Genomic DNA, 26,647 nt, shown 5'->3' with positions numbered 1-26,647 from the left:
AGTCTGAAAGTTTGTGTTTATGGTATTTCGAGTACCACAGCATCTCGTTTACGGCCTACAGCCCAACATCACACGGCAACTTAACCTCTTATCGTAGAGAAAAACGCTCGGGCTCGACATATCGTAAAACCAATGGTGCGTTACTCTAGTTGACGCGTCCTGAGCACAACTGATTCAGGTATTTGGTGCCAGTCGAAGCTGTTTACCGTAGCGCATTATCTGTTAATGCGACTTGGCATTCAGATGTAGATCCCTAATAGAAAGTAGAAAAATAGATGGAAATTTATGACAGTATAGCCCCAATAAATTACAGATAATGACATTGAAAATTCGAGGCCTAATTGTGACCTAATTTCAGCTAATTATTATTTGTATTTTACAGTGTAGCAATTTTTTAAAAGAGTACAAATTATTAATTCGATATTTTTGCAAGAAATGATATCGAAATGTTGAGGGATTATCTATTTTCTGTCCTGTTTTATTTTCTACTATATCAGGATGTATTCCTACGCCGTCGTTCAACAGGTAAACTGTTTGGATTGTTACGTAATATTGAATAAACAATGCCCCGATCCGTAAGTCTAATAATCACTTTCACAGTAGCTATGACGTCATAATATAGTAACTGTTGCAATTCGACAAGCAATGCAATGACTGTTTTTGGTTGTTTGTTTAATATTGTACGTCATAGTTGTTATTTATCTGTAAAAATACTACATAATAATGTTCAAATAGCTTGTACAAAACAGTTTTAAATTTAAAAATGCTATAGAACGGTTACAAAAACTTTGTAGTCCTATTTATAACATTAAACTGACTGTGGTGCTATTTTACGTGCCATATTAGGCAATGGCATCATTTCAAATTATTAAAACACAATATTGTGGTCTTCTTACTGGGTTTTGTTTAAATTTGTCACGAAAAATAAATGGCCAGCGGCGTTAAAAAAGTGGTTAGCGCGTTTTTAGCTAATCGGGTCGGCCATTAATCTCAAAACTTAACTCTTAACTCACGACGTAACCATGTCATGTTATAGTTAGTTACAATACCCCACGGAGATGGTTCTATGACGTAACAATATCTAGTGTTTGTAGTAATGAAATATACACCAATGAAACAAGGTTTTAAATATCCTAAATCGGTGAAATTTTTGGAATATTTTTTGATTTACTAATTTCTTAAACCTTATATTTTGTACGTAAGCTGTTTTTTTAATAATAAATTAAATAAAAAATATCAATTTTATAAACTGCTTTACTTTTTCTTAAAACAGCAAAAAAATACCAAAAATTACAGTTTATTTTGAAACTAAATTTTAAATAGTAGAATGTAAATTAAAATAAATATATACAATTGAATTCAAATTGCCAAAAACTACAAATTCAAAAAAGTTGATTTAAATTAAAATAAATAAAAACATTTTAACTAAAATGTAATACAAAATTTTAAATTTAAATCAAGTTTTTATTTTTTAATTAACATTGACAAAAAAAAGGTTTTTTTCTGATACATGTAAGATTTAATTTTGTTTTTTAGTTGAACACAGTCAATTTAAGTATCTCGTAAAAGTTTAGGACCTCCATCAATAATTAATAGATCGCTTCATATATTATGTGTGCCTTTTGATGGAAAAATCCAACGAAAATAATTATTATTACTAGTATAGAATCACCTTTAAATTTTAAGTTTTCGTGATATATGTGATATAGAATACAACATCACGTCTACATATCATTATTATTCACATTTTCAGCGTTTGTTTTTTCACTTTTTCGATTTTTTTTCGGTATCACGTTACGTATGGTGTTACGACAAACAATACATAACGCGTACCACGTCATAATACAACCGAGTGTGATGTCATAAAAGAAATTCAAGTTGAGAATATGTTGCTATTATCGAGACCCAGTCTATTTCGATATTTCGAAACGTTGAAAACGAAAATAGGCAACGGGGAACATTATCGATTGTGGGGTCGATAAATTCAACCTCTTTTAGTCTTAAATGCTCGCACTAACGTCATTATTAAATCTACCTTTAATATGAGACCCTGCTTTTTTATTTTAATATACTTAAAATATAACCGCTATGAATACAAATCGATTTTTAAAAAGCCTTAATTTTTTTCTAAAATACATTTAATGTTTATTGAACGAGAATATAATAATCTATTTTGAAATGAAATTAAAATTAACGGTTTTACTGGGCCATAGTTTAAATAAAGTTTAATTAGTTGGTTCGTTATATATCATGTTAATAATTAAGGGTATAATTCCTGTTTACATAATTCTATTGTAACATATATAAGATTATTACATAAAAAGGTCTATTGTTACGTCATTTTTACAACATTTTTAACTAAAACTTAATATATTTGTAATAATTTAAGCAAATATTTTAGTCCCAAAATAATGTCAAAAGAGTTTATGTTGAAAGCATATTATAACTTTTGTTCAGACTATTGTATAGTAAACTATGCTATATAATGGTATTGGTATCGCATTACATTTTGTTTCACAATTATTAAAAATTCACCCTTACCTTATATAGGTGTACATGAAATGTACAAAAAAAGTTATTTTTGGCATCATTTTAAAAATTTTAAATATTTTTTTATTAATTTTAAACTATTAATTCATATTTTTTTAAGACATTATTGGGTTCAATTTAAAATGGGTAGAATTATTCAGCTCTTACTTATTAAGCGCCCTTTTTAATCCTTTTTTATTGCATAAACATGTGTACCTACTTTAATATGAAAATATGTACAGGCCTAACTACTTTTTGTTATTTTTTTAATTTTACAAAAAAATTCTAATTTCACAAAATTTTTTTTTAGGTGACCCTGTAATGTGTCAAGGCACTAATTCTGGATTATCCTACTTGGAAAACCGAATCGATCATTATGAAAAGTTAAAGAAGCGATATACTAACTGTAGTATAGTGAATGGTAACCTCGAAATAACTGGAATTGCTTTAACTGATCCACATTGCGTTGATTTCTTAAAGGTAAAAAAACTTTTAGATTGGACAGAATATAGAATTAATAATTTTAATCCAAAAAGCGAAACAAAATTAGAAATTTTTTTTATTTTATTTAAAAACTTGTATTTTATTTTAGTTAAAACATAACGTTTCAAGATAATTCAAATAGTTTGACACATAAAAGTAATGTAACTATTTCGCCCGCACATAAAACTTTTTCGTTCTAATCAGAGTTATTTATTACAATGTCTATTTTTAGTTTATAACTTATATGTACATATAGATAGAAAGCAGACGAATATGTTATGCTAGCAATGTTAATCTAATAGCATATTTTGGATTATATGAACTGAACTCTAAAGCGGTTATGTTAATTTGTACTTGAACTTCTGCCTAGGTCATACCTCGAATTAACGGTGTTTTACTCTCACATATTTTGTGTGTTTGTTTACAAAAGGAATTTATGTTAAAACGATAATTGAGATCCAAAAAAGCGAAATTTTTACCTCAAAACTCAAGTTAAAATGTTAAAAATTGTTTTAAATATGTTATATTTTTTTTAGTTTTAAATATGTTATATTTTGGTAGGCCTATTCAGTTTTTTGCTTGTTATATATCGTACTGTTACATTCAAGCGCTATAAATATTTCCATTAAAATAGTTATTGATTAACTTTGTAAGGTCTATAAAACTTCACTTGACTTTCTATAAATAATTATTTAAATAGTTGTTTATTCACGTGCGCCCAAAACAACTTTCTAAAGGAATTGTAATTTTTCGATTTTTACATTTTAAAAAAAAAAAAAAATTAATTTGAAAACATATTTTTGATCTATTTTTAAATGTTAAAAATATGAATAGAAAGTGAAAAACATTACTGAAAAACGCATTAATTTTGATTTTTACTTTCTTTATCGGTCATAGTTTTGTATAGTAGTCTTTGAAGCTGCATTTCTAATGTTTTCAATTAACATTAACTTTCCGTTTTTGTTTTACTTTCAATAGCATGGTCTAATTTCTATATTTTTTAGGTTTTGCTTTCGGTATTTACGGTTTTTAATTATTGGTACTGCTCTAATGAAAGCAATTAAAATTAAAGTTTTTGTTTTTTTTTCATATGGCCAAAATTTTTCAATTTTCTAATATTTTTTTAAAAAAACTGTGATAGCATTTTTTAAGAACATGTTTTTATTAAAATGATTTTTCCTTTTAAAGAATTATTTACATTTAGTAAAAATAAATTTTTATTAAATTTTCTTTAATAATTTTTAATAAATTTCAGGACATTGAAATAGTGACTGGATATGTTGTGATTGCAATGAATTACTTTCCATATTTTCCGCTGGAAAAACTTCGAATAATCAGAGGTCGTGAATTATACAAAGGAAAACATGCTTTGTTTCTATCTGTAAATGTAAACAAACAGGACTGGAGACAAGGACTTGAAGAATTAAGGTGAAAAATTAAAATTTTTTTTTTTTTTTTTTTTAAATTCAATAAAGTGTTTAAATTTATTTTTTTAACGGTGATATTGCTATTTACATCTTGTGAGACTTCCCAGTAGTTTAATATGATAAGTAAATGACGCAGTATTTGAGAAAATCCGTTAAAAATATCCAAATTAATAGTAAAATCAAAGCCTAATCCTTTGTAAATAAATGGAAAATTACCGGAATTCATCTCGGCCTAAAAAGTAGTTGGTACTGCGCGATCAATTGTCAGATTATCAGATTGCGATTCAGAAACAGTGTTCTATACCTCCAGGCTAATTATCCTTCTAGGAAATGCTCACAGCATAGCGACATATGCTTTAAATCTAATCAAGAACAATCCTGATTTGGTTAGCCTACCTAATTTTTCTTGCGCTTCCGCAGCGGTTGTCCAATGACAAATAGCTTAACCTTCCGTAATCGTGTTAACATTTTTTTGCATTTTTTTCGTTTTTTCTGTTACAATTTGACGACAATTTTAATCAATAGATAAGTATAACAGTTGAACGGATATTATTGATACTGCTTTATGGCTTAAGGTTTTAAGTTTTTTTTGCAAATATTTTACCTTCATTGTTTATTAAAAATCTGTTGTTACCAATAGTTTTATATTGTCTAAGTTAAAATATAATGCTAATATTTATTACATACCTTAAACTACTTAAAACAAGACTATAAAATTTTATAAATTATGGATAATAAAAGTTGTATTGAAACATAAATTGTGATCAAAAATAAAATTATTTTTTTTTTTTTAATATTTTATTTGATTTTAAATAGATTTTTAGGGATAAAATTAGTCGTTATTTATCACCAATTTTTTTAATTTTTCCACATAAATATTTCTATGTTTTCAAATAAGATTTTTTCTACAACAATGTACATGTTATTCTCACTCGTACCCATGTTTTTTCAGGTTCGACTCATTGACTGAAATCACGAATGGGAGTGTGTATATGAAGACCAACCCTCTGTTGTGTTATGCAGATACGATCAAGTGGGACCGAATATTTAACCCCATAAATCAAAAACGTTACAACTGGGGGTCTAATATGTCTTCCATCAACAAAGTAAAATGTAAGTTTTACTAATGACGTCACTGAAAGGTTTGTGACGTCGTTTTATGTCAAGGTTACCGTATAAAAAAGTTGTAATGTTGTTGTAAGTAAAGTTATTGATTACGATTTTTTAAGTTGATTATGACGTCATAAAAATTTTAAAGCTGGTTTAAAACTATTTTTAAAAAATTTAAATTTTGTTTTTTAATAATTTTAAAAACAATTATAAATTATAAAAAGTTGTTTTAGCTCATTTTTATTCCAAATAAACTTGGGTTTTAAAATATTTGCGGTTAATTAACAAGGTTTACTAAAACGTGTGGTAAATTTTTCGGTAATTACTTATTTGTGGAAAACGCCAGAAATTTAAATATTGGTTTTGACCTAATTGTACGATGTTAAAAATGTGTGGGCTAATTTTGAAATATGTTTTGATCACGAAAACACTATGTCAATTTCGGAAAATTTTTTTAGGAATATTTAAATTTGTTTTTTTGCTTTATTTAATTAATTTTTACAATTTGGGAAATCTTAATTTTTTTTTAAAAGTTGGTTTAAGGTATTTTTAAAATAAATTAATATTTAAATATTTTTTTAATTTTTTATTTTTTTCTTGTTTTTTTAAATGAAAAATCTTAAATATATTTTTTGAGATAAAAGATAAAAAGCATTAAATTTGTAAATAAAATAATACTCTAAAATATTTAAATTTAAATTTTAATTAGCCACAACCACAAACAACTAAAAATAACTTTGTAAAATTACATTTCCAAAAAATAATATTTTTAGTTATATTTTTAAGAAAAATTTAAACTTTTTTCGATTGTTTAAACATTTCCTATTTTTCGAGGATTTCCGTTGTTAATCGATAAATATTTTCACATATCGTGCCGAGCTTATAGTCACGTGACTTAAGTGAAATCACCTTTAACAGTTGCGCTATCGGGTTTTCAAATTCCGCAAATTATTTTGCGTAAACGCAGTTTAGCCTAGTTTACTATATTCATCTATGTATGCATTTTATAAACGTTTGACTAAACTTTTAAAAAAAATTTAAGATATTTTGGCCGAATGTGCATTTTTTTTTATTATTAAAATTATTTTTAATCGTTTAGAATTTTAAATTTTTTGGGGGGAATTAATTTTTTTTTAAGTTAAAATATTGTAATTGTATAAATATGGAGGATAATTGTAATAATGACGTCATAATTGTTATATTGTTAGGTCCGAAATGTCATCCTTCTTGTAATGGAACATGCTGGGGCGCGGGGCCAGACCGATGCCAAAAATGTAAGTTTTTAATTTTTATAAAATATTTAAATTTTTTAAAACTTTTTAAATATTTAACAATTTGCATATTTGAAATTTTCGTGTATATTTATATTAATCATAATTTATTGGTACTTTTTATAAAAGAAATAATAAGATTTTGATTTGTTAAATATAAATTTATGTAATTACTTTTTTATGGTATGTTTAAAACTTGAATTTAAGAATTATTTTACTGTAAGTAAGAAGTTTAAAACGTTATTTTTTCTATTAGTAAGGTTCTAAAAAATAACGTTAATTTTTGTTTTATTTTTGTGATATGTTTATTAATTTTATTTAGAAATTATTTTACAATAAATTAGAAATTAAAAACGTTATTTTTCTATTGGTAAGATTTTAAAAACTAGTGTTTTTTTTTCTTTATTTTTTTTAAATTTTGATTTATTTTTGTGATATGTTTTTAACGTTAACTTGAAAAAGAAGTTTAAAACGTTATTTTTTCTATTAAGTAAGTGTTAAAACTAGTGTTATTTTTACTACGTTGTTTTTGTCTGTTTTTGAGGTGGTAAAACCGTTGTGGTTTCGTCTCTGACGTGTTCAAGTTATTAGATTTAGTGAAGTCATTGTAGATAATATTTACTTCTCATATTTATTTTTTAACCGAAAAAAAATACAAAAAAATACTGAATTCTACAAAAAACAATTGCAAATTAATAAAAATACATGTAACAATAAAATTTAAATTTAAATGTTTAATAAACATGTAACACCAAAAAATCCTAATCATTTAAAAATTTGACTTATTTTTCTACTTGTTGTTCTACAAAATACCATTCCAAATATTTGCCTTTACCCTAAAGTCAACTGTAATCTATATAACCTTACATCCACTTTTGCGTACAAACAGTCTAACTAAGCTTAGCTGAACTTGTAATTCAAGCCTGTTGGAAAACAGGCTTACGCTTATTGCCGGTCTAATATATTTACCGCTCTTTTAGTTAAGCTTTAAAGCCATGCAAGGGTATAATCTTTAAATTAACGGACGTCTAATGTTTTTTGCAGAAAAATAACTAAAAAAACGACGCAAATTGTAGCTTTAAAAGTGTTTTTTTTTTCCTCATTTCCGCAAAAAAATGTAAAACTAACTTTTGATTTTTTTTTTAATTTTGTAAATTTTTGAAATATATTTAACTTAGTCTTTTTGCACCAAGTAATAACACTTAATCCCCTTTAATGTCAGCCAGAAAAGGTAAATGATTGACAGTTTATTTCAAGCGTGAATAAGGATTGTAAATTATGTTTAACTATATATAGCAAGCCCCCTTACTTTAAATCACTCTTTTAATTAGTACATCTCTTTAAACACCACAACGGAGTATAAATAAATTAGCAAAAAATTATGACAAATTTTAAACAAGAAACTTATACGACTTGGTTGTTGTAATAGTTATACTGATATTGTTTAAACTTTAGTAAAAGTGCTAACTGGTTCTATGTTTTTTTAAGGATTTAAAGGCAAAATAGTTGTATTTTGTAGACTATAATCTACTTTAATCTTTATACAATGCTGATGTAATTGAATCAATTTCATATACTTATATTTTTCAAAAATAAATCAAATTTAAACTTGTTATAATAAGTTGTAAATTAGATTGTTGTTGTTTATATAATTATTTAAGTCTTAAATATTTTTAGACCCTACTTTTTAAAATTTTAAAATCATTAATTTCTATTTAGTCACATTGGGAGTTTGTTCGAAAGATTGCGGGGATTTAAGGTGCCGAGGCCCGGGAAAAGATGACTGTTGCGACCAAGAATGCGCGGCCGGATGTACTGGACCGAAAAGTACAGACTGTTTGGTAAGTGTTTAACTTTATATATTCTAAGAAAGACTACACAGTCTAAACATAAGGAATGCTCCGACTTAGATTTCTTTTTTTTTGTAAATATCTTTATCCTCGATGTGGGAAAGTCGAATGCGCGACTTGAACATAGAGTAACATCAGTTAGTTTGGGATATTATACATTATAATTGTCCGATTATTATATTGCTGATTAAGTGCTGGCTCAGCAGGAGTTCATACCGTTTATAGCGCCTTACTCGGGGGTGCTACAGCATAAGATCAGTGGGGATTGAACCAATGACCTAATGTGTGGTGTTTTCAAACTTTTTTCAAACTTTAGTAGCGGTAGTCTTCTTTATTTGCTTTTTAATAATTTTATTATTGTTTTCGAGTTATATTAAGGTGATATTTAGTAGTTTTAAATATTTTTATCAACAAACATTATTAAACTTAAAAATAATTTATTTGATTTAAAAAAGCAAGTGTTGTTTTAAAATTATTTAGGATTACATGATAATAATAAAATTTAAACAACTAAAAACTAAATATCAAAAAAAAATTAAAGATTTTAAGATACATATTCTTATATGTTATTGTCGTTTTGTAATTTGTTTGTATATGAATAAGGGTTTAAAAGAGGTAAATCTATTTATTTATTTTGTTTTGACCGAGAATCTATTCTTAAATGATTTTGTATTGATTATTGGGTAATACAATATTGTATTAAAAGCCAAATAAGCGTTTCGTTAAATGTTTTGTTAGAAGATATTTCAGTAAAATTTTGCTTAAATTGTCGTTTATGGATTTAGTTAACTTATAATATTTGAACTAAACACTTTATAAATAAAACTCAATGCAATTTGCATGGATTTTTTTTATTTAGATTTCTATAGTTAACTAATACAGTTGGATTAAATGCATTTATTTAATAAATAAAAAAAAAATTTAAACAAAAATAAAAAAAAAATTTAAATTTTTTTTGGCATTTTATGCAATTTGTTTTGCCCACCAAAAAACAGTTTTTATAAAGCAATTTCCCGTCCTTGACATTTCACCTGGAGCTCTTACCTTAAAATTTATTCTCCAAATTTTTATCTAAAGTTTTGTACTGATAAATCGGAGCGATAATCATAACCTATATGTCAAAACAGGAACTGATAATAAAAATTAATTGAACGTACGTCGTTCTATTCTAATGTTAATGCATGTTTTACTATGTTTTGATAGAAAATATTTCTTGTTTTCCTAATATTTACCAAATCTTGACAAGAAATCGAAAATTCTTCGACGCATTTTGTTTGTTCGTTTTGGTTTTTTAAAGGTTTACTACAGGTCTAACACCCTCTAATTTCGAGATTTTATCCAAGTTTAGATAACATTTTGGTGTATTTATTTACCTTTTTAAAACCTACATGCTTCAGTAGGATAATGTTTTTGATATTAAATATTTACATAATATAATAAAATCTATAAATTTGTTAAATTTGTAAAATTTCAGTTAGATTTTTTTTTTTTTTAAACTAAAAAAATTAAAAATGACGTCACTAAATAATTCTGATCCTGTATAACATTTAGTGGTTAATTGAAATTAATCTTTCAAATATACACAAGGGAATAGCAAGGTTAGCTATACGAAAATTTCGCTTATTCATACGCCATACTGTGTTATTATGACGTAAAAAAATGATGACGTAATAAAAAATATTTAATTTTGTTGTTGTTAGCAACAAAATAAAAATTTACAAAAAATAATATTTAAAAAAAAATTTTCAATGTTTTTGCTAAACTTTTGATTAATATGACGTAATAAAATGATGACGTAATAAAAATATATATATTTTATTTTTTTGATAAATTTTTAATTCCTAATAAAGGGGCTACTGTTATTCAAGTTTAACCGACAAAAATGTCGTTTACTTATTGTATATTTGTATAAGTAATGTCAACTTACAGTCATATTGGCGCCTTATATTTCACTATACTATGCCTGAGATTTTAATTTTTACAATACACAAGCTTGTCGATTAAACAAATAAGATTAAAGTTTGTGTATATAATTATGGTATGGTAAATATGTAGAGCTTTTACAATGATAATAATAAACGATTTATTAAACAATTATTTTAATAGAATAGTAGTTTTTTATTATTTTTATCTACTTTTTGAATCAAGTTTTTTTTATTTAAGATTTATATATTAAAATTTTAATACTTGCTATTTTACAATATACACAAAACTTTAATATAAACCTTAATTAAACACATTTTTTTGCGTATTTTGTACTAATCATTTTAGAATTTTTTTTCATATATTTTCTGAATTAAAAAATTATCGATTAGATTATTTTTTTATTTTTATATGTCACAGGTATGTGCTCATGTGAACAACAGTGGTTCGTGTGACCAATCTTGTCCTTCAGTTAACATTTACGATCCTCATTCTAGACGATTCGTCCCAAATCCAGATGCAAAGAGTTTTCATTTGGAAGATCACTGCGTCGCCAAATGTCCAAGTAAAATAAAGTTTTTTATTCTGTTTATGTTATTTTTAAATAAAATTGTCACAGAATCATTTTTACAATGTAAAATTACATAAAATGGCTATGTTATAATTTTTCAAGTAAGTTATAATTTCAAAACTTTTATTATTAACATTATGACCAGCGACATGATGTAGTGGTAATACTGGATTTACTACATAAGGCACTGGGTTTAATCCTTAGTGCTCTCATGTCGTAGTTCTTCGTAGAATGTTTGCAGTACCTATTTTGCCAAATAAAATATAGTAAATTAATGATCATGCTATATCTTTAAGGCCATAATCTTAAAGACTTGATTGGGGTAACAAATGTTATATATTTAGCATATAAAGTCGACCTTTCTACAAGGAAAATAAATTAAATACAAAAAAGTGATAATGTAGTTTAATAAAATTTATAAAAAACCACTTAATCTAAATACAGACGATTGAAAATTTTTAATATTCAATTTTCATTTTACAATTAATGTATCGAACTGTATTTATTTATATATATAAATATATGTAAATATTTTTTACCCATATTGATCCATATTATATAACATAATTGATTTAACAATTTTAAACCTTTACAAAGTGAAAATACGTTATTTGTTAATACTGATAAATAGAAAAATTATCGATTATTTACGCGTTAAAATGGTAATATCGATATTTTATTGTTATTTAAATTTGGGTTCGACCAATGTTATACAAATAATGATTAGTATGCACATTTCTTAAGGTTTTCCAACATTTTTTATTTTTTGTTTAAAAATTTTAATGATACTTTATTTATTAAAGTTTTTGTATTAAAAATTCTTTCTTAAATCTTTAAAATTTATCAAAGTTTTTAAAAGTTGCCCCAAACAGAAGTTGTCCAAAAAAACAAGTTGTTACAAAAAAAAGTTTTTAAAAAAACGTTAATATACTATCAAAATTTTTCAATTTTTTAAAAAGTTTCCCTAAACAAAAGTTGTCCAAAGAAAAACAAGTTATACTAATAAAGTTTTTAAAAAATGCGTTAATATTCAATCAAAACATATTAAAGCTTGTGAAAAATAACGTATTTCAGCAAAATTTTATCAAATCGACCAAATTTAATTTCTAAAAATCATTTTTTCCAGGTCATATGCTGGTGGAAGAAAACGGTTGTGTTAAATCATGCAGACGAGGTTGGCATGACGACGGAACTGGAGTTTGTGTGGAATGTACGAGTAACTCTTGTGAGAAAGGTAAAAACTAGGATTTCTGTTTTAATTAATTTAAAATTTACTTAAAGTTTTTAGTTATATATTGAGTGTACTTAAATTTATTTATTGCAAAAGCAACTTATTGATTTAGTGCTTTATTAGTATTTATTTATTGTTAATTACTAAATTATTATTACTTATCTATTGTTAATTAATTGCTGAAGCATATTTATTAAAATTTGTAGTTATATGTTAATTGTATTTAAACTAAATATTGAGCATTTTTTCTTAAAATCGAAATTTCAATGATTTTATTTAGATTTAGTTTATAATATTTTGCAAATATTCAACAATGTTTTTCAAGTTTTTTGTTTTAAAAATTACAATTTTTTTGTGTAATTTAAATTTCTTTTTCCTAATTTATAAATTTTTACAAAAATCTTTTATTTAGATTGTTACGGTGTCGGACATCCAGATGGTGAACTAGCAACAGCACAAACAGTAAACTCCCAAAATATAAATTACTTTAAAGATTGTAATATCGTAATAGGAAACGTTGTGTTTTTATCTCATGCTTTCACTGGGTAAGTTTTACAACAATAATTTTAATTTAAAAAATTCGGTAAAAATTTTAAAGTTAAAGCTTTCAAATTATTAAGTTAATGGTTATAATTCGTTGGTAGATTTATGCAAAAATACAAAAAAGAAATTTTATTATTTTTTTTTAACTTTTTACATTTTGTTAAACTTTAGCTTTTTAAGTTTATTTACAAATTGTTTTTACATAAGTAATTGTCGATTTACAGTTTTCTTACCACTTTTCTTATTTAACTTTTTAACTTTATATTACAGAGATGCGCATAACGATATACCTCCAATTAATATTACCCAACTTGATATATTTCGAAGTCTTAAAATTATTACAGGTAAATATTACTATAAAACAAAAATTAAATCAATTTTAAACATAAGTCAATAACATTTTTGCACTAGTAGATTTTTTTAAAAAGTAATTTTTAATATTTTTGCTATGTAGTTTACAAGAGTAGTATTATTTTAGTTATTTTTAATATCATAAGGTAAGTATTACAACAACAAAAAAAATATTTTAAACATATTAAAAAATATTTTTTTATTACCAATATACTTGTTAGTTTCTTAAAAATTTATTACTTATTAGTTTTTATGGATTAGTTTATTATTTTAAATATTATTTTTAATTCTTAGGTTACTTACAAATAGTAGCGTGGCCGCCACAACTTACCAACTTTTCAGTTTTCGAGAACTTACAAAAAATCGAAGGAAACGAATTAGTCAAAAAATTAGCGGGGGTCGTGATTCAGGACAGCCGAACAAAAGCGGGGCCTCATTTTCTTAGTCACGTGAGTAATTCAATGACGTCACATCTTGGTTATGACGTCATGTTTTTATGGGTTTATACGAAGTGATAAAATGGTTATTGATATTATGTGTCATATTTTTTGTTACTTTTTTATTGTGAATAAAAATTCAATAAAATTTATAAGTTTAAAAGATGTTTTTCTTGTGCTATTATGACTAACTTATTTATGTTAATTTACTTTTTATTATTATTTACAAAATTATGTTATTTTTTATTCGCTTTTTAGTAAAATTGACTAAGATTTGACACATGGTTTGCTAGTAAAAATTAGTTTTAGAAAGATTAGAAAATTGGAAACATGAAAAAAAAAATTTGTTTTGAATTAAGCTTTAAAATATTGTTTTTAATAAAAAAAATGCCTTTTTGTGTAGTTTTAAATTTTAATTTTTTTCAAATTTATAAATATTTTTAATTTTTAGATTACGTCACTAGGTTTTCGATCTCTGACGTCAATTAACCATGGCAACGTATATCTGGCGTACATGAAAAACTTGTGTTATGATAGAACCGTAAACTGGACTTCTATCATCAAAAATCCTATTCCATACAAGGGGTTTAACAAAGCTGGACATTTGCTCAATCTTAACAGTCCGGAATGTAAGAACATTTTTATAGATTTGAATAAAAAAAGTAAATTTAAAAAAAGAATATACTTTTGTAATTACACTTTTTTTGTATATATCTTTATCTTCATAGAGTAACATCAGTTACTCCGACCCAGTCTCGAGTTGCCTGTGGCAGTTTGGAATATTATAGATTATAATTGCCCGATAATTAATCTGCTGATTAAGTGCTGGCTCAGCAGGAGTTCATACCGTTTATAGTGCCTTACTCAAGGACGCTACAGCATCAGTGGAGATTGAACCCACGACCTCATGTGTGGTGTAGCAAGTGTCTTTACCACTACGCCACGCTGCCGGTACTTATTTTTATTTCTGCTTTTTAAAATTAAAAAAAAATAATTATTTCAATTTTATAATTGGATAATTAGGAAAAAAATTTTGGTATTATTTTTTTAAATTAATTTAATTCAAAACTTCATGGGTTTTTTCTTGGAAACAAAAAGTCGTGTTGTTTATGACGTCACAGCATGAACTTGTAAACCCATTATGACAAAACAATACAAACTAAAACTAATCTCAATTTGTTTGAAAACAAACAGTTTAAATTTTGCAGTGTGTCAATCATAAATATTTTCCAATTTCGACAAATTTTTTCGTAAATTTAATTTTGAAAATGTGACAAAAAATGTAATACTAATTGTAATTAAAATTATATCTGTTATTTTTTAATTAAATTTAATTTAGAAACGAAAATAAATATTTTTTTTTATTTTGGGAAAATTTAAATTTTTTTAAAAATTAAATTTTAATTCATATATTATTTTTACATTAAATTAATATATTAATAAAAAACTTCGGCTTATTTTTCGTATTTTAAATTATTATTGTTGCAAAATGTATTATATTTTTAATTCAAATTAAATTAATTATTTTTTAATCTAAAAAGAATGAATAAATTTTTTAATAAAAAAAATTATATTTTCAAAAATTTTCAACTTTTTAATAAATTTAATTTAAATACTTTTAGGTGAAAATGTAACCTGTGATGTGAGATGCTCAAGCAATGGTTGTTGGGGTCCAGGACCTTCCAATTGTCTTAGTTGTAAAACATTCGAATACAAACAAACCTGTTATGATAATTGTTCGGCAACAATGATGTCAGTATACACTCAACCTAACGGTGAGTAAAAAAAAATTCAAGTTAAAAAAAATTGGAAAATAATTTTAATTAAATTTTTAAATTTTTTTTGCTAAATTCAATATTTTTTTTAATTAAAAAAGGCAAAAAAGAACTGTTAATTAAAATGATTAACCTTTTTAACATCTCTTTACAGTTTAATTATTGAAAATTAATTGTTTAATAAGTTAAAACCTATTGAAACCTAATTTAAATATAGTTAGTAGCTGATTTATTAAATAAACTTGCTCTTTTGCGCGTTCTCGTGGTCAAAATCCTAATCAAAATATTTTCTTAGGTAAACAATGTAAGTTGATAAATTGAACAGATATCCGACTTAATTATTACATTATCTACACCACTAATTGGGCATTACCGGCTTTTAACTTCTTATAAATTTTCCTGATTTTATCGAGTATTTAACTCAATTATTTATGCTCATAAAATCCAAAACAATTTAGGTAATCCCGAAATTTAGATTCTATCAACAGCGCTTAGTTTGTTTATTCTGTAATTAAAAAAGAACGCGCCGACAATGGCGTATGACGTCACAAGCCCGTTTTGATTGACCGCTTCCTTGTTTGGATATTTAGCGGGAATGTCAGACCCGATTTGCCGCGGATAAGCGTGACCGTCGCCGGGGTTGTGCGCCCGCAAAAATAAGGCTCGTGGCAATGTTGTGATCCCATCAAAACGTCTTTGATTGTTTATTATTAAAACCTGGCGCGACTGTTTCACGTTGTCAATCACAGCGACGAGCCCAGCGCTTTGTGACGTCATCACAACTCGATTGTGGGCCGTCGTCGCGCCGGTATCTGATCTTCTGTCGCGTGGGCTCAAAACACAGTTGACAGTTGTGACGTCATAGTCGAAAAGATTCGATCTGTTTGTTGAGCGAAGATGACTCGAACCAATAAACAGGTTGTCAGTTAAAAGTTCGAAAAATTCTCGAAATTTTTTTTATGTAATCATTTTTTTAAAGTTTGGTCAATTTTGCCGAGTTGTCCTCAACAACTTACACCGTCGCGGTCCAATCGAAATAAAACGAAACGTCAAATATTCGACTTGTGTGTTTTGATGTTGTTTTGGCTTTTGATATTTGTTATGACAGACATTATTCACTCACTACAATGCGGTCGATTTAAATTTTTATTAATCTTAAAAATCGGTAAAAAGTGATTTGATAAAAATCTTTAAGTTTTATTTTGATTTTTTGTCGATTTTATCTCGACATTTATTGAGATATTTTTCACGTTTGGAAAGTTAAATTATTGTTTGATGCAAAAAAAAAATTTTTGTTTTTTAAATTAAAAAAAATATTTTTAATGTTATTTTTTTTCGCTGAATTATTTCTAGAAAGAGTTTTTTAATTTTTTTTTTAGAGTTCTTCAATAGTTTTTTTTAAACCTAATACTGTCTTAATATTTACTTTTAAATAATTTTACACTATTAAAATATTATTTTTTTATTAAAAAAACTCAATTTAAAAAAAGAAAATTTTAATTATCCTCTTATCAATTCGATTTTTAATATTTTTAGTATCCACCTGCCAGGAATGTCACCCCGAATGTAAATCCTGTACCGGCCCCGGTAACAAGAAACCCCTTTGTACTCGATGTCGTAATAACTGGGATGGTGATCTCTGTGTAGGGAAATGCCCGGATAATAAATATCCCCACAATGCAACAAAGGAATGTCTTCCTTGTCATGAGAATTGTATAAGACTTGGTCCTGGACCAATGTGAGTATTAAACTTTGATTAACTTAGACCATTGCTTACACTAGATTCTTGATAAAATTGTAAATCTATGCCATAAATACACTTTTATACTAAACTAGTCAATAGCCCGTTCGTCAACATTTTAATTATTGTAATATAGTCGAAACTTGCAACTAATATTGACCTGTTATATTAGCCAGCTTATCTTAATCGGCAGCTAATTATTATTTTGAAAGCCTTTAAATAGGATTTACTTACATGAATATATATTGTTCACTATATATATTGATTGATGTTTTATTTAGCTATTCTTCACAAAACTATTATTTGTTAGTTTTTAGCATGTATTTGTAAGATATCAATTACAGATATTTTTTTAAAATTATTTAAATATATTTTGTATTATTCCTATAAAGGTGTACAGGTCCCAACAATACTCAAGGACCTGGTGGTTGCAACTTTTGTGAATATGTGGTGATGACTCGAGCTTTCGAAATAATCCAATGTCTTCCTATCGACTCAAAATGTCCTGATGCACATTTTACATACGAGCTCAGCACCGTGAATGCTGCAAAACATGTAAGTAGTAAGAAGTTTTAAGTTCAACCCCCACTGCTACTATGCTATGGTGTATTTGATCCATACAAAACTTGAATTGTTATTTAACAGTTAACTTATTTTTGTTCCAACAAAGTTATTATATGTCTTTGCCAGTTTGTATTATACTTGACCAGTCGATTGTTAGTATATTAGTTAAAATAACCAGAAGTCTGTTCTGATTTTTTGGTTAAGTTGTAGAGACTATTATATATTAATGTATTACGAAATAACATTTAAAAAAAAATTGTTTTAGACCTGTATGCCTTGCTTTGAGGGTTGTTTAAATTGCACTGGATTGGCAAGATCAGATTGCTTACATACTTTAAGGTAAATATAACATTTTAAAACATAATATACGCTAATTGCATTATTGCATTAAATGAAACATACACATATTTTCCTATTATGCATAACTATATGTTTTAACATACCATAGATAGTAATTTTTTTAAATTTTGCGTTACATCACTTATAAGATTTATGTTGTTATATGTGACTGAAGTCCGGTATTCGAATAATTAAATTAACTGTCCTTATGCCTATAGAATGTAATTTAATTTAGCTTAACAAATCTAATTATATATTAACCACAGGATATTAAATATTAAAAGGTTATATAAAGTGCAAAATAAAGAAAAAATAAGGCTGAAATCAATTATTAAAATTTATTATTAGATTTTATTTTTTTCACTATTCAAAAAAAGGTTTTTTGCCAAAAACATAAATTAACGATTCTTAACATTGATGTATGAGTTACGGTACTTATTTTTTTGTTTTTTCAGGTCTAAAGAAACGGTGATAATTTCCATAATTATTCCAATAGTATTACTTATGGCTGTTATCATAGGAGCAATATTTGCATATAGATATAGGCGGAGACAAATGATTAAAAAACGACAACATTCCATGAGAGTTTTGGGAATTGACCCAGTAAGTTTTTTTTACCGTTTTCGATTTTTTTTATTTTTTTTATATGTTACATTTTTTTTACAGAATTTTTTAAAATTAATCGATTATTAAAAAATAAATTCTTTCAAAATTTATGAAAAAAATATTTTTTAAAGCACTCTCCCGAGGAATCGAACATAGACCCTCGAGCACGACTTATGGAACCCATGACTCCAAGTGGTGTGGCACCTAACCAGGCTCAGCTCAGGATCGTAAAAGAAACTGAATTAAGAATTGGAAAAATATTGGGGACCGGCGCTTTTGGGACCGTACATAAGGGTAAAAAAATGGCTTGGAATTATTATTTTGGATCACTTGTACCTCACAGTCCTAACTAATTCTCTCTTGTACTTTACGGTTCTAACTAATTCTCTCTTGTACTTTACAGTCCTAACTAATTCTCTCTTGTACTTTACAGTCCTAACTAATTCTCTTTTGTACTTTACGGTACTTTCTAATTCTCTCTCGTACTTAAGGATGCTCTCTAATTTTCCCTTGTATTTTGCAGTTCTAACTAATTCTCTCTTTTACCTGCGTTTCTGCATTATTCTAAAAAACGTACAAGCGATCTATTATTTTCCGAAAAAAATTACATATTTTATTTTAAATTTTTTTTTTATTTTTTTTTTAAAAACTTACTTATTTTATTTTAATTTTATTTTTATTTTTTAAGGTTATTGGATTCCGGACCTGGCTCCCCGGGAACGAGTCAAGGTTCCGGTTGCCATCAAGGTTTTAAAAGATGAGTCAAGTCAAGTGGCTAGCAACGAAATATTAGATGTAAGTTAATATTATAAAAAAATTGGCAAATATTAAAATCCGCCAATTTAAAACTTGTTGAATTGAAAATGTTAATTTATTTGCCGCCTGTTTATTAAGCTTAGCTAAAATAGGCGTTGACATAGACTTATAAACAAATAGAATGCTATGTTCTTAACATTTATAAAAAGTTAAATATTTTTTAAAATAAAACTGATCAAAACGTATTTTTTAATTTAAATAAGTTTAATTTATTTTGTACACATTTTTTTAGCTAACAAATGACTTTATTTTACTCATATTTTTTAATTTTATTTTAGGAAGCTTTCGTTATGGCATCATGTGAACACCCCAACTTAGTTCGACTTCTAGGAATAAGTTTGTCTCAACGAATCATGTTAATTTCTCAACTCATGCCACTTGGCAACCTTCTTGAGTATGTTCGGGATAATAAAGACAGTATTGGATCACAACATTTACTTAACTGGAGTTTACAAATCGCAAAGGTAATTGTTAAATTAAAACTGCTTTTTCGTTGATTAAGGCATATATAAAATAATTACAACAGTAAAGCAGAACATAGAGTAACATCAGTTACTCCGATCCAGTCTCGAGTTGACTTCGGCAGTTCGGGATATTATAAATTATAAATACTTGAAAATTAAGCTGCTTATTAGTTTTTGGCTTAACAGAAGTTTGTACCGTTTAAAGCGCCTTACTCAAGGCCGCTACAGCATAAGGGTAGTGGAGATAAAACCCGGGACCTTATGTAGTAAAGCCAAGTGTTATACTTGAGGTCCTGGGTTTTATATACAAGCAAATTTTTATTAAATATATTTTTTTAAAAGTTGTTAATTCTAACTTACCTAAAAAAAATTTTTTTTTACTTAGGGCATGAAATATTTATCTGAAGAAAAGCACCTGGTACATCGTGACCTAGCGGCCCGGAACGTGTTGGTCAAGAGCCCGAATCACGTCCGGATCACAGATTTTGGACTTGCTAAATTATTGGATGTTAACGAAGATGTATACCGGTATATAAAAATTATTGTATTGTCAATTAAAATGCTTGTATATAAATGTTAATAAATATTTTTTTAGAGATAAGCAAATATATATATGACTTATAAGTAATTTTATTCATTCACCATATTTTATACAAGTATTTTTTTATATATATCTTTATCCTCGATGTGGGAAAGTCGAATGCGCGACCTAAACATAAAGTAACATTAGTTACTCCGACCCATTCTCGAGTTGCCTGTGGCAGTTTGGGGTATTATAGATTATAATTGCCCGATAATTATACTGCTGATTACGTGCTAGCTTAGCAGGAGTTTATACCGTTTATAGCGCCTTACTCAAGTGCGCTACAGCATGAGATCAGTAGGAATTGAACCCACGACCTCATGTGTGGTATTTATAACTATATTTGATTTAAGTCTTTTATGAAACTGTAAAACAACTATGTTTCTTGCTTTGGCTAATTTTCTTACACTGACTTTTTATTTATAGAGCGGAGGGTGGTAAAATGCCGATCAAATGGCTTGCATTGGAATCAATACAACATCGGATCTTTACACAGAAAAGCGACGTTTGGAGTTTTGGTAAGTTAACTATAATCTGCATCTAGTGTTTCTTACATTTAAATAACAGATTAATAAGTACCATATTTAGAAGGCATAATTTATTAGAGACAATTAAACACTTTTCATTAAACGTTTAATCAAGGTATATTTCCTTTTATTAAAGCTATTTGGTAATTTTAATATAACTTAATTTAAATTCAAATTAATTTTTATACTCTAAAATTAATAAAGTTGGTGTCACTGAACACAAAAATGGTTTTACTTTTAAATAATTTTGTTTACTTTTTTAGTTATATAACTTTAAAAAAAAATTAATTTAAAAAAAAGATGTTAATTATTTTCCAGTATTTTTGAAAATTAAATTGTAAGTACCACAGACATTTTTTAAAGGTTGTAAAGCCATTTTGTGATTCAGTGTCAACCATACTAACGTGCTATATACATTACTTACTAGATTGCAAAACTCTGTAACATTACACTTTAATATAACTTAACTTTTTTATAATAGGTGTTACGATGTGGGAATTGATGACGCTTGGTAAGAAACCTTATGAGAACGTACCAGCAAGAGAGGTTCATACTCTATTAGAACGAGGTAAATGTGTTTAAAATGTAAATATATAAGCAGCATGTTGTGTTAAAAATATAACAATATAGATTAAAATTAAACTTACATAAAGGCAAAAGCAGCCATGAAAGTTTATGTCAATTTGATAAACAAAATATGATTCAAAACTTTTATTTATTTCAATATTTATCAATTCAGAATTTTAAATATACTATTGGATCAAACATATAGTTTTAAATGCTTAGCCCAAGAACTCATTCTAAAACATTAATAAACAATATTTCGATATTTTAAAAGGTAAATATAGGTATATTGAATAAATTATATGGCCAAATTTAAAGTTTTGAATAATTAGCCTTTAAGTTTTGAACGACTAAGACTCAATTCAAAACATTAATAACAATATCTCGATTAATAACAATATCTCAATCTAGAACATTAATAACAATATCTCAATCTAGAACATTAATAACAATATCTCGATATTTTAACAGGTGAACGGTTACCCCAACCTTACATATGTACGATCGATATTTACATGATGTTGATCAAGTGTTGGACTGTAGATGCTGAAGCTAGACCGACTTTCAGGGAACTTTGCGAAGATTTATCTAAGATGGCTCGCGACCCGCAACGATATCTCGTTATTGATGTAAGTCTGACGTCATAGTTATATATTTATACAAAATTGTGACGTCACATTTTATATTTTTTAAATAACTATGACGTCATATTTTGATTTTTATGTTAAGGCATCATACTGTTTAGTTATAGGCAAAAATGTAAAGTCATCTTAAATTTTAACCTATTTGTGACATCATAGCATATACGTAATGCTCTATAGGGGTTTATGACATATTTATGACGTCATTTTCGCCAATGTGACATTAATAAAAAAAAATTTTACATAAAAACAAATTTGTAATTTTTGTTTTCTAGAACGACGGAGCATTAAACGATCTTCCGAGTCCGACGACCTCCGAGTTCCTCCGATCTTTGGTCCATGAGGAGGGAGACGACTTCCCGATCACAGACGCGGAAGAATATCTTCATCCACAACCTTTGGACGGCGAGGAGTTACAATTCGAAGCTGGCGGATTAAATCTGCAGCCAGTACCGTCGATGGTACCATGGAAACGACAACACCATCCTCTGTCCTCTACATCCTCCCAACAAGGTCTTCTTACGAGAGGAAGTGGAAGATTTTTGCAACCCGTAAGTATTTTAAAATTACAATTTCTTTATAATTACAATTTTTTTGTATGCTTTTACAAGCGATTTTTTGCTATTTCTACCTTTAGTATTCAATTCTAGTTGATAGCCCGCCCTATGGTCAAGATTTTAATTGTTTTAAAATAGTAGTAACTCTCAACTAATATTTGCTTGTGATAATTTACCCGCGCACCACAAATGGCAGTTTTTTGAACTTTGTAGGCCTATAAGTAGGGCACACATCGTCCATTAAGCTCCGTTATATAAAAAAAAAGTAACTAGCATTTGTTGAAGAATCCACATTTTTAAGAAAGTTTCAAATAAATTTTAATAAAATTTTAAACAATTATTAAATTTTAGACACATCTGGATCGAAGACTTGACTCTGTATTAACTCAAATGACAAACTTATCAAGTGTAAGTGGGACCTTACCAAACGGTGCAAGCACGAGTCGAGATAATTACAACCGCGAGGTGGTGTTGGGAGTAGATGACGAAAACATCCACGAGTCGGTGTTGGATCGAAGTTTTAGTGAAGCCAGTGACGTGTTTTCAAATTCACCGATGTTCAAGAGAGCAGCTGGAGAAGGTGGAAATTATAATTGGGTAAGAATTTTTAATTACTGATTAATTTATATGTCGTGGATCACGTGATTTGTTACGCATTTTCTTGGTCATTTAATTTTATTATAAATATACGGGTAGCGTGGTGTGGTAGTTAGAACACTTGGCTTCACTACATAAGGTCATGGATTTGATCCCCACTGCTCTCAAGCTGATGTGGCCTTAAGTAAGGCACTACAAACGGTGTGAACTTCTGCTGAGCCAGCACTTAATCAGCAGCTTCTAATTATTGGGCAATTATAATCTCTATAATATCCCAAACTGCTAAAGACAACTCGAGACTGGGTCGGGGTAACTGATGTTACTCTATGTTTAGGGATTCGACCTTCTCACATTGAGGATAAATAAATATATATACAAAAATATCAAAATTTATTTTGGGTATTTGTTTAATTAAATTTTAATTTTTTTCTTATAGGAAATGTGTGAAGAACCGCGCATAGGCCGAACCAGAGAAGACAGCACAAACATGAGATACAGTGCAGACCCCATGTCTTTGTACAGACAACAAACTAAACCTAATGGTATGATACATTATAAAATATTTGGCCAAAAATTGCAATCTGTATACAAAAACATATGAGCTACGACATTTTTGATTAGACTTTGTTAAAGTTTTATGCCTTTTTGATGTTAAAATTTTAGACAGTTTTGTCTATATTTTGCAATTTTTTAGCTTGATATTTGCATGTTATCTTTAAACTATGAGCTTTAATATCATTCTAACATTTCATAAGCACCACATTTAAACTTACCGTTTTTTAGTTATTTTTAAAACCGACAAAAAATTTTCTTTTTTCGTTTTTTTATCGTTTTTTTTTCATATTTTTTTCATATTTAAATAAAGTTAAAAGCAAGTCCACTACCGCCCCTAATGGCGGACCTAAACCCCAACCGAAAACAATGTCTCAGCCAATCGATGAAGACGGTTACCTCACGCCCTCCGAAGCGGCCAATAAAAAGCCAGGTTTGTGCCACGTGATGTCGTTGTGCTGTGACGTAGACAAAGGATAATTTTTGAATCAAAAATTTCGATTTTAAATTTTTTGATGGCCGAATTTTTAACAACAATTCGCACGAGAAAAATGATAAAATAAATTTTTAGGATAAAATAAAAATGAATAACTTCTTTGTATACAAAATATAAGATACATTTGTATACAAAATATACGATAAAGACAGTTTTACGATTAATTCTTACGTGAAACCTCTATAATTTTAACGTTTTTCTGTGACTAATTGGTGTCATTTTACTTTGCATGTTTGTGGCTTACTAACATTTAAATTAAAAACATAACTTGAATCTGAAACTTATTATGCTTGAAAGTAATTAAGCAATTTGAAAAGGAATAATTTAAAATATAATGTGTTACAACACAATGTTAAAAAATTATTACCAATTTTTTTTAACAATTAAATTGATTTTTTCTAGAATATTTGGATCCAAGTGAACTGCCGCCTTCTCCCTTCGCCTTACAGGCTCCCCCAAATATATTTGATCCCCCTTCTTCCCTTTCTAACCCCGAATATGAACCAACTTTTGTACCTGATATTACCACAACAGGTATATTTAGTAAAACATTTTTTAATATATTTTGTATATTTTTTTGGTATATTTATTTATCCTCGATGTGGGAAGATCGACCATACGACCTAAACATAGAGTAACTACAGTTACCCCGACCCAGTCTTAAGTTGCCTATGGCAGTTTGGGATATTATAGATTATAGTTGCTCAGTAATTATGCTTCTGATTAAGTATTGACCTAGCATTAGTTTATACCGTTTATAGCGCCTTACACAAGGACGCTACAGCATGAGAGCAGTTGTGATCGAACCCAGAACCCCCTGTAGTTAAGCCCATTATTCTTTCCACTACACTAACTACTCTGTCAAAATGAGTTAATAAATATATTCTCAAGTCAATTAGTTTAACTAAATTCCACAAACTAATATAGAATCGCAGCCACAAGCTGACGGTTACGAAATTCCAATAACCGATGTTGAATATGAAAATACACCAACCAATACTCTACAACCAAACCCTGCTGGTCACCAAAAAGATGTTGACATGTTCTTGTTACGGCGGCCGAGTATCGAAAGCGGTTCGTCCATTGAAAAACGAGACTCCGGGATGCAATCAGACGAAGAGACAAAACCGCCAAACGCAGTAAACAACCCCAACTATGATTACTACGGCGGCGGGGAAAATGAAACCAAAACCCCGCAACCTGAGTACGTTAACACGGGGTCGGTTGATGAACGAGAAGACAATATTTTCGATTATATCGAAAAACCGGCGACAATACCTTCCGATAAATGCGCGCAACGGACTTATTCAGAACCAGATAGTGGTGTGGGGATAGAAGTAGGAGTGGACAATATTCTTTACCATAAACTAACCTGGGATGGGGCGGACTAAACGGTGCAATTTTTTTCCTATTTTTTACTTTTTTGTTCCATATGAGATTATTATATGATATCTATGACGGGTTTTTACCAGTCGTGAGAGTGAAAGATTATTAACTGAACTTCTAGAGGGGCTAAGTTAGTTTGTTCACAACACTATTGCGTTAGACAATACCATAGTTAAGTTTAAAATTTTTTCAGCATCTTGAAAATTAATTTTTATCTCAAGAAAAAATTGTGTTTGTACATTAATTTTAAATTTTATTAACATCCTAAAATTGTTTTGTTTTTAACTTTATTATTACAAGTGTTATCGAGTTCTCTGTTTTAATTTTAAAAACTTTTAACCAAATATATTATTGTTCCGTCTCAAGTTTTGTTAAAAATTAATGTTATATTTTTAAAATTCATATTTTACTATTTTTCTTTTACAATATTGACTAATTTTTGGTGATATGTCAAAAATTAAAAAGGTGCCTCTTATATTTGTTTATTTCTATGTAGTATTGATGCTATTCTTACCATTCAGTAGTTATTTTAAATCAGAATGACCTCCGAATTACATTATTTATAAAAATTTAAATATTGTTAAAATGACATAACAAAAACGGTTATATAATTTAAAAATATATTAAAAGAAGGTCTATTGGATAATTAAATTATAAAATTAGAATTTTTATGTAAATTTTAGTTTTATTTTAGTATTTTAACACATTTCTAA

At 27.5% G+C, this 26,647-nt stretch overlaps 1 protein-coding gene across 2 annotated transcripts; it reads left to right on the top strand.

Annotated features, from left to right (window-relative positions):
• Positions 1 to 388: 388 nt before the first annotated feature.
• On the top strand, positions 389 to 26,603 carry LOC145743363 (epidermal growth factor receptor-like). 2 transcript variants are annotated; one of them, XM_082561303.1, is made up of 30 exons: positions 389 to 525; positions 2,840 to 3,009; positions 4,268 to 4,440; positions 5,392 to 5,552; positions 6,758 to 6,823; positions 8,540 to 8,661; positions 11,014 to 11,158; positions 12,291 to 12,398; positions 12,808 to 12,940; positions 13,209 to 13,282; positions 13,584 to 13,738; positions 14,178 to 14,355; positions 15,349 to 15,501; positions 17,038 to 17,239; positions 17,635 to 17,797; positions 18,072 to 18,145; positions 18,601 to 18,748; positions 18,883 to 19,045; positions 19,440 to 19,546; positions 19,846 to 20,031; positions 20,417 to 20,559; positions 21,041 to 21,132; positions 21,623 to 21,709; positions 22,177 to 22,334; positions 22,622 to 22,897; positions 23,255 to 23,500; positions 23,937 to 24,042; positions 24,366 to 24,485; positions 24,951 to 25,082; positions 25,476 to 26,603. In XM_082561303.1, exons 1-30 carry the CDS (start codon positions 447 to 449, stop codon positions 25,937 to 25,939), a joined length of 4,584 nt encoding a protein of 1,527 aa, XP_082417429.1. In that variant the 5' UTR covers positions 389 to 446; the 3' UTR covers positions 25,940 to 26,603. The 2 variants fall into 2 exon arrangements, with proteins under 2 accessions (XP_082417429.1, XP_082417430.1); XM_082561304.1 differs by lacking the exon at positions 24,366 to 24,485 and having other exon boundaries at positions 25,476 to 26,602.
• The last annotated feature ends 44 nt before the right edge of the window (positions 26,604 to 26,647 follow it).

The sequence above is a fragment of the Corella eumyota genome, chromosome 2 (genome assembly GCF_963082875.1).
Source record: "Corella eumyota chromosome 2, kaCorEumy4.1, whole genome shotgun sequence".
NCBI classification, from domain to species: Eukaryota; Metazoa; Chordata; class Ascidiacea; order Phlebobranchia; family Corellidae; genus Corella; species Corella eumyota.
This window is presented reverse-complemented; position numbering and strand designations above follow the sequence as displayed.

Bases quoted from the DNA above. Each gene is read 5' to 3' on its own strand.
- LOC145743363 (XM_082561303.1), top strand. From the start codon at position 447: ATGTTGAGGGATTATCTATTTTCTGTCCTGTTTTATTTTCTACTATAT. The intron at 8,662-11,013 runs GTAAGTGTTTAA...TATATGTCACAG, and splicing joins CGAAAAGTACAGACTGTTTG to GTATGTGCTCATGTGAACAA. The intron at 17,240-17,634 runs GTGAGTATTAAA...ATTCCTATAAAG, and splicing joins AGACTTGGTCCTGGACCAAT to GTGTACAGGTCCCAACAATA.